We start from the raw sequence: 9,500 nt of genomic DNA on the forward strand, positions 1-9,500 counted from the left end.
GAGAGCAACAAACAAGAGAATGGGCACGCCAGGGCCTCCAGCCACTGCAAACGAACTCCAGATGTGTGTGCCCCCTTGTGCATCTGGCTCACTTGGGTCCTGGGGAATCGAGCTTCAAACTGGAGTCCTTAGGCTTCACAGGCAAGCGCTTAACCACTTAGCCATCTCTCAAGGCTCCAGTTTGCTTTTTAAATTGTCAGTCTAATCACAACCTATGGTAAATTCTTTTTTATTTGTTTTTTTATTTCTATTTATTTATGTATGTTTATTAACAACTTCCATGATTATAAAAATACCCCATGGTAATACCCTTCCTCCCCCCACTTACCCCTTTGAAACTCCTTTCTTCATCATACCCCCTCCCCATCTCAATCAGTCTCTCTTTTACTTTTGATGTCATGATCTTTTCCTCCTCTTATGATGGTCTTATGCAGGTAGTGTCAGGCACTGTGAGGCCATGGATATCCAGGCCATTTTGTGTCTGGGGGGAGCATGTTGTATGGAGTCCTGCCCTTCCTTTGTCTCTTATATTCTTTCTGCCACCTCTTCCGCATTAGACCCTGAGCCTTGGAAGGTGTGATAGAGATACTGCAGTACTGAGCACTGTGGTCATTTCTTTCTGTCACCATGATGCTTTCTGAGTTGTCCCAAGGTCACTGCCATCTGAAAAGAGGAGATTCTTTACCAAAAGTGAGAGTAGCATTAATATAAGGGTGTGAATATTAACAGAAGTGCTTACTGGGCAGTTTGATAAGCATAATGTATACATTTAGCCAGACAGCAGCAGACGTTACACCTCTAGGGCTCATGACTACCCCTGTTTTAAGTTTTCAGTATCAGGGATGTATTCCCTCCCATGGAGCGGGCCTCCAGTCCAATTAGAGGACAGTTGTTTCCCCCTATAACAGACATGCCACTATTGCCCCCTTTGGCTCATTTGGCCTGGCTGGCCCAATATAAGGCTTGCAGTGTCCACTGTTGAGCATCTTCACTGGTGCTTTCTCTTTCTCCCATTGAACTGCATGAAGAGTGGCTTTTTCCAGCTTTCTGTCAGCTGCATATACCTTTTTCATGTACTTCACTTGCTTTTTATAATGCAGGATCAAAATTATAGTCCTGTGAAAACTGAGTAGACTTTCTAAGTTATATATGTCATGTTAAATGAAAAATATTTTGTCAATATATTCTCTTTTGTTTTTATTTTACAGGTAATACTAATAGAATTCTTACCAAAATATCCTATTTTCCGGCCTGACTGAGGAGTTTTATTCAGTCACTTCTGTGTTACCTGTCATTTCCTACCCTTAGTGCCTTGTAGATGATTTTGGAATGAAGATGGTCTCTTTCGCTGTGTTCAGTTTATTCTTTATAATGATAGAATATTTTCCTCACTCATTTGTGTTATTTAAGAAGAAAAACTTTGCACATTTTTTTGTTATTCAATGAGGCTTGTGTTTTGCACTCACAGTTTTTAAATACACACACACACACACACACACACACACACATATATATAGTTGCCACTAAAAAACCATCAGTGCTGATGTTCACAAACAAAACAAAAATCTTGTTCTGAGCATGCTGCCTTATAATTTTCATACTCATTGTTTCTAAATATGCATCATTTTTCTAAGCTATTTAATGCTCTGTAATCCCTTACTGGACACACTTAAATAAGCTTTTGGTAGCTTTTAGAAATGGTTTTACTCTGCTTTTAAAGGATATGCTTTTAAAGGACATACAATTAATAGCACTGGTTTCGTCCTGCACTTTGCTAAATTGTCACTTATGTTAGTGGATAAAATATTTAAACTCCTAAAGACTTGTAAATACTGTCTCTTTGCATAATGTAAAATGTGGTATGCCATGGTTTACAGAATGTATTATTACTCTTAATGTATTGCCAACAGTTCTGCATAGATTTTAATATGAATGAAATTTGCAAGCATCCTTTTGAATGTAGACCTTTAACATGCTGTTTTGTGGGAAAGCCATAATGGGTATGTTAAATTTCAGGTGTAGGATAGGGTTGTCCTTTGTAACAAGTGGATTGAAATTGAGATCATTATTTCAGATACTGTGCTTTACACCTGAAACCAATAACCTTACTTTTTCCATGTAATTCAATATTTCCCATTTTGACCCCATCCCAAAATACTTCACATCTGACTCATTTCTACAGCCTCACTGTAGAAATGAAAGCCACTGCAAATCCTCTTCTAAAATTCAGATAATCTTCTATGGGAAAAAGAACTAATTAAGAAACTACAGGGGAGCGTGGTGGCCCACGCCTTTAATCCCAGTACTGGGAGGCAGAGGTAGGAGGATTGCTGTGAGTTCAAAGCTACCCTGAGTCTACATAGTGAATTCCAGGTCAGCCTGGGCTACAGCAAGACCCTACTTCGGAAAAAAAAAAAAAAAGGAAAAGAAACTACAGCTAAAGAGTAAATAGTGGCCTAGTCATAGTTGATGAAATATTGTCAGTCTTGTGTTTGAGGGCCTTTTTAAAATATTTGGAAATTATTAGTAAGGAAAATCAAGTAGTTAGACAAAAGTGTTTTAGTTTGAAATTTTACTACACATGTAAACATTTGATTGGTATGTGCATATTTCTCTAGTTTTCTTTTACAATTGAGTGAGGTTACCATAGTTCTACTAACTTGAAATTTTAACATAACAAGAGCTTTATATCACAGTAATTCAACTGCAAATGTATGCCTGTATATAGGCATTGTTTCTAATTCATAGTGCTTAAAATAAATTAAAAGTGACTGAGGCTGGGCATGGTGCCACACACCTTTAATCCCAGCACTTGGGAGGCAGAGGTAGGAGGATCACCTCGAGTTCTAGGCCACCCTGAAACTACATAGTTAATTGCAGGTCAGCCTGGTCCAGAGTGAGACCCTACCTCGAAACTCCCCTCCCCCAAAAAAGTGATTAAGACTGAATTATATTCTATTTGTCATTTTATTCTTAGTGCTTTAAGTAAGCTTTTTAGGTAAGCAATCATCCCAGTGAAGAGAACAATCATTTCTTTATACAAGGACAAGCCTTTTAAAGCCACTTTTAAAAGTTATAACTAATTTGAAATCCATAGTCATTGACTAATAGAAGAGGAATGAAAGATGCACTATTTGACATGTGGTTATACTGGTTTGCATAAATACTTTACCACCTCCTTCAGTGGAATCCCATTACCCCATGCCTCCCATCTACCCCAAATCTCTAAATTCTCATATATTGTGTATGCCTTCAAATATGTCTGCCTGCTGCAAAATTGAAGCTGTATTTTTATAGACAAGAAAGAAACCTCCTAAGATGCATACCCAATGTCTTGTTTTATAGTTAAGGTCAGGGAAAAATTGTGTCTATGGTATGTGTTCTAGCTAACATCATCAAATTTATGCTTCAAACTGTGACATTTTAATACCCAAATGGATTGCCACCATAATACAGAACTTTTAATTCTCACTGATAGAATAATTGCTTATAAATGTCATCCTTCAAAAATCTTGCATTTTCTGTAACCTTCGAATTTAAAGTGACGATCATAGTAACTTTTTCTGACATGTATAAATCACACTTGGTTTTGTTCAAAAAGCAACTGGAAATGTATTGAATTGTTTCCATGAAACAAATATTAAGATAGGAATAGAATGTATCAGGAAATGATCAAGTATAATTTAGCTATAATAGTATTTGTCATAAAAACCAGTATGTGTAATTTTCATTTTAACTAATCACTCTTAAGTGTATTAACTTATTTTGTTCAATATGATGCTTGACGAATCTTAGTTTCTTGAGATACCCAGAAAACAATCAATTTTGTTTCCTTTTTTTTTTTTCCTTATGTGACTGCTTTTTCCGACTGTTTTCCTTTAAAGAAAACTGATTAGAACTGGGATTGTTTGGAATGTTGGGGTAGGGGAGGATGTTTTTATTGCAGTAGGCAATAGCACATAATGAAGTGACTGCATAGACTGTGGCAGTTAATTCCGCCCCCATCCAACATTTTTTATTTCACTGAGTTATATATTTGGTTGAAAATTTAATTTTCACTTTTTATTACATAATATCCCTTTATGAAAACTGTCATGATAGTTTCTAGAGGAAAAATGTTTTAGAATTTCATGTATTTGCCAAAGTATATAAATTTCACTAGGCTTTGAGATTGCAATTTAAATGTTTTTTTAAGTCCTGTTCTAAGAAGCTTGTTGTGATGGCTCACACCTCTAATCCCAGTGCTTAGGAGACTGAGGCGAAAAGATTACTCTGAGTTTTAGGCCAGGCTGAGCTACATAATAAATTAGGGCTAGCCTGGGCTATAGAGTGAGACCCTGTCTCAAAGACAAAAGTCACATTCTGATGCTTCTCATTTGGCCCCAAAATGTACCTTCATAAATTGATCCAACTGATCATTTTTAAGCTCATCCGAAAGACCAACAGCATATGTGTTAACAACAAATATGGGCAAATGTCATTTATAGATTTATTCATCTAAGACATGGTCCTCTACTCTGTGTTCCCTCCTACCTCCATGTTACTTTAGAAAAGAAATTCTTGTAGTCAAATTTTAGAAGTAGATGGAGAAGTGCCTTGTCTTTTTCAAAGATAACATGGTGTGCAGAAGAAAGCAGAATGAATGGATTGGGAGATTATTAGATTAGAAATCATTCTTCTAAACTAGATACAAAACACTTCACTAGGATTTTGTATTGCTTTATTTAAGACCATTTCCATGTTTTCCTCCAATTATGTCATATGCTTATGACAAAATACTGCATAATATGACTATCAGTCACTTAAAATTGTTATAGCTTAAGTGCTAGTAAGCATTTAATCTAACTTGGTTCTGGAAGGACAATTGTCTTTAATTGAAGCCCTACAAAACACCCTTTTAAGTATTTAATGCTCATACTTTCCATATTATTATCTATAAACACTAATGTCTCAGAAATTAAACTTAATATCTATCATTACCATTTCAGCAAACTTTTTTTGCTTTGGATAACTTGAGTCAAGTTCAACAGCATTTGTAAGCCTGTGAACAAATGGATATTTTTTTCAAATGAGAGCTTTAAAAATCATTAGCACTTTTATTTTTATTGACAGATAAGCTGCCACTTAATAATCAAACCACTACTTGAACATAAAAGTCTCCAGACAATATTTCAATAGAATTTACTACATTGACCCAGGAGAATATAGGAGTTACACTCATGTTATTAATTGGAACAGTTTCCAATAGTGGAAGTCCTTTTCATTAATTTGAATGTAAGTGCTCAAATTCATTGGAATTATGTCCTGTTATGCTTATAATGTGTGCTTTTAAAAAGAAGTCTATTTTACAGTTGTCAATATTCAGGCTCTCTTAGTAGTGAAGTGTTGGAAATTTTCACAGAAAAGGAATGTTTTATTAGTATTTGTTCATGTACTATATGGGCTAAAAATTGAAGGATATATATATACATATATATTACATGTTTATGTATTTTATATATATATTACATATTTATGTATAATAATGTGTGTGTGTATATATATATGTGTGTGTATATATGTATATATATATCTTGCCCCAAATTTCCCTTACCTGATTCTGAGCCAGCCTTTTTATTTTGATGATGGCAACCTGAGAATACATCCCTATTTTCTGTGGATTTTGTCAAACCCATACTATATGAAGAAATGATCTAGTGTTGTGCGCCTCAAGTAAGTCACTTAAAGTGCATGTCAGTCTTTTCATCTGTAAAACTATGGGATTGAACGTGTAGCTGGACAGAAAATTTGAGATTATTTAGCCTTCTGGGATTCTAGGAATCTTTAGGAACTCTTTACAGAATCTCAGAACGATTATCTCAGATCTGCTACTCATGGTGGAAACTCTCAGTGCCTTGCACAGTAGAAGTTCAATTTGCTGACTGGCTGCTAGTTGATATGCGTTAATATAAAAAAAAAAAACTCAAAGAACTCGATGCTTGTTAGACCTTAGTTCCATTGTAGAGATAAAAGTGAATGTAGTGTCCCTAGGAACTGAGGACTGGGGTCTCTGTACTTTGCCTATGTAGAATTGGACTATGCAGTTGGTATCCAGGCAAGAATTATAGCTGTGACCAATAATGGAGATATAGAAAGACCCACTTAAGATTATGTGAAGAGTTTCACATCCTATTCAGTATCTGCTTCAGTGTTTTAGCAAGTTCCATACCTTCAAAAAGATCTTTTCAAAAAAAAATTGATGAAATTAGGTGGAAAGGAACATGATGTGGAGTTCAAACCCACGTCGCTTCTGGTTTAATTCTTAACTCTGCTGCTTAATTCCTCTGTACCTCGTGTCCTCATTGCTGAAGTGGGGACAATAATCTGGACCTACCTCACAGGGGAATTGAGGATTTTGTAAACATACTAGTATGCTTTGAAGTTGACTAAAAAATACCTGGATATCATAATTATATGATTTCTAAATAGACGTTACTTTAAATTCATGTTGTTGTTTTCTTCCTCCTACCCTACAGAATGAGTGTTCTAGTCTTAACCTATTTTTCAGTAGTAAATTTCATTATTAATTTCCTAGTTGTTAAACATGATTAATTGTATTAATACTTGATTTAGGGAGGAAAAGTAGGTTATGGTAAACCAGTGGTTTCCATCTTGGGAAAAATGAAAGTAGTAGTAGAGAGTATCCTTGAGCCTTTCTCAAGATTTATTTAAAAATATGCTGGGGATGGTGGTGCATGCCTTTAATCTCAGCACTTGTGAGGCAGAGGTAGAAGGATGGCTGTGAGTTTGAGGCCACCCTGAGACTACATAGTGAATTCCAGGTCAGCCTGGGCTAGAGTGAAACGCTACCTCGAACCTCCCCCCTGCCAAAAAAAAAAAAAGAGAGAGAGAATTATTTCAAAATATATACTAAAAACCACACAGTAACCACATATTCTTCTGAAAAGCCAGCTAAGATAGGAAGTTTCCATGAATTTTGCTCATTTTGTCAGCCTGCTTATCAACACTGATCAGAAGCTATGAATGACAGCATGCTTTTGATTAGTGGACATGAGAAAGTCACTATCATGTATAATTTAATTAATACTTGAAATACAGGGAAGGAATCTTGAAGAGATCCACATAGTGAAAATGTTTGGAGCTAAGATTATTTGACTCTCTCCACAGATCATTTAACTAGCCCTTAAGTAATGAAATACAAAAGGGCAGATTATTGACTAGATTGGGCTATAAAATTCAGGTCAGAATTTGTCTTCAGCTTTTGTTTGTTTGTTTGTTTCCAAATTATATAACTAAGCTAATTTATTGAGGTGTGTATGTATACACACATAGAATTGCAAATATGGGAAGTGTTTAATGCCATGTTCTAGCATTGGACTACATATTAATTTCTGAGTCTATTAAGGTAGTTCTGTATATAAACTCCACATGACAAATCATGGCAATAATTTCTCATATGTTCCTTTTACTCCGGTTTATTTCATTTTATCTTGGCTTAATTTCCTTTTCTGTTTATGTTGTAAGCATTAGTTTAAAACTGTTTAAATGCCTGGACTTTGAAACATGTTACAAATGTTTGAAATTATATAATGTACAAGCTCATTTGCCATCCTCAGATTAACCACATACAAATATGAATCTCTGCTGCAAGAACAGGATGTCATATAGGTACAAAACTGGCACTGATCAAAAAGTCTGGTCGAAAATCCTACAATTTTTACGTTTTGGCAGAGCATTCCTGTTGGGACAGCTTTACCAGAAGAGAATAATAATGGATATGCTCATCAAACTAAGAATTTTCCTGCATCTTGTAGTGTTGCATAGCCTGTGGAATGAATTCCTTTTTCTCCTTTGAGTCCAGGATTGACTCCTCCTGGAAGAACTCAACCTATATACAGCTGTGCCAAAATGAAGGATACCTGCCTCTGAAACTTTCACTGCTGCTTCTGTCGTTGTTCATTTGTCAGATAAAATTTTATTCTCAGGATGCAAAATTAAAATAAAGTGCAGATCTATGTTAATTGAGTTAAATTGTGTGTTTTCTGAGTGCACCTTTCTTTATTTCCTTATGTTTTCATCATTATAGGGTGATTATTGGAAGGTTCCTTTTGATGATTGTGGTTTGCACACTGCCTCTTCCTTCATTGGTTAATGTTATGCCTGATACTGTAAGTAATTTATGCCATGTATTGGCTTTGGGGGCCTATGTTGTGTTCTTTGGCATATGACTAACTAGAAAGTTATGATTGAATGACTGTCCACTCATCCTACATGTTTATTCATATACTATAAAATTCAACACAAGTACAGTCCTACCTTATGAAGCATAAATGCTTGTGCAGGCAGTGTCAAAATGAGAAAGCTACTTGGCAGAAGTTTTGAGTCTACTCAACAGATTGTATAAGAAATTTCAGTTAAGAATCTTCTGCTTGAGTTGGTACTCAGATGGTTAACATTCAGTAATGTTAGATTTTAAGGTGGGCATAGTGGCACACACGTTTAATCCCAGCATTCAGGAAGCTGAGGTAGGAGGCTGGCCATGAGTTCAAGGCCAGCCTGAGACTACATAGTGAATTCCAGGTCAGCCCGGATTAATAGCGAGACTCTACCTCAAAAAAAAAAAAAAAAAGGTTTTTAAAACTTATGCCTCCTTTTTTGCAAATGCAAAATAGCTAAGTATGGGGCTTAGCAGTTAAGACACTTGCCTGAAAAGCCTAAGGACCCAGGTTCGATTCCCCAGTACCCAAGTCAACCAGAAGCACAAGGTGGTGCATGTGTCTGGAGTTTGTTTGCTGTGATTACAGGCCCTGGCGTGCCCGTTCTAACCCTCCCTCTTTCTGTTTCTCTAGCAAATAAAAAATTTAAAAAAATTACTTTTATTTATTTGAGAGCGACAGACAGACACAGAGAGAAAGAGGCACATAGATAGAGAATGGGCACTCCAGGGCCTCCAGCCACTGCAAACGAACTCCAGATGTATGTGCCATCTTGTGCCTCTGGCTTAAGTGGGTCCTGGGGAATACAGCCTCTAATTGAGGTCCTTAGGCTTCACAGGCAAGCACTTAACTGCTAAACCGTCTCTCCAGCCCTAAAATAAAATATTTTTAAAAATTGGGGGCTATGGGCTGGAGAGACGGCTTAACAGTTAAGGCACTTGCCTGTGAAGCCTAAGGACCCAGGTTCGATTCTCCAAGTCCCAGATGCTCATGTTGGCACATGCACCTAGAGTTCATTTGCACTGGCTGGAGACCTTGGCATGACCATTCTCTCTCTCTCTCCCTTTCTCCCTCCCTCCCTCTAATAACTAATAAAATACTTATTTTTTTTTATTCTAGGAGTTGAACGCAAGACCTTCCACATAACGAACTTGACCAATACCACTGAGCCACAGACCCTAAAATTCTTTTTTGAAGCTATGTATGTTGCCCAAATCAGTACTTTTTTTTTTTGATTTATTGAGACAGGTTTTCATATACCCCAGGCTAGCTCAGAACTCACTA

At 36.4% G+C, this 9,500-nt stretch overlaps 1 protein-coding gene across 3 annotated transcripts in view; it reads left to right on the forward strand.

The window, feature by feature from the left end:
• Window positions 1-9,492, forward strand: part of Chic1 (cysteine rich hydrophobic domain 1) — a 62,484-nt gene extending 52,992 nt beyond the window's left edge. Inside the window, exons 6-7 of one of the 3 annotated variants that reach the window (XM_045140698.1) lie at window positions 8,087-8,168; window positions 9,336-9,492. In XM_045140698.1, coding sequence (XP_044996633.1) covers window positions 8,087-8,152 — 66 coding nt within the window. In that variant the 3' untranslated portion in view covers window positions 8,153-8,168; window positions 9,336-9,492. Of the gene's footprint in view, window positions 1-1,208; window positions 2,399-5,112; window positions 7,182-8,086; window positions 8,169-9,335 lie in introns of those variants that run through there. The other 2 variants (XM_045140699.1, XM_004660926.2) reach the window with 2 other exon arrangements.
• Window positions 9,493-9,500: the final 8 nt, after the last annotated feature.

The sequence above is a fragment of the Jaculus jaculus genome, chromosome X, assembly GCF_020740685.1.
Source record: "Jaculus jaculus isolate mJacJac1 chromosome X, mJacJac1.mat.Y.cur, whole genome shotgun sequence".
Taxonomy (NCBI): Eukaryota; Metazoa; Chordata; class Mammalia; order Rodentia; family Dipodidae; genus Jaculus; species Jaculus jaculus.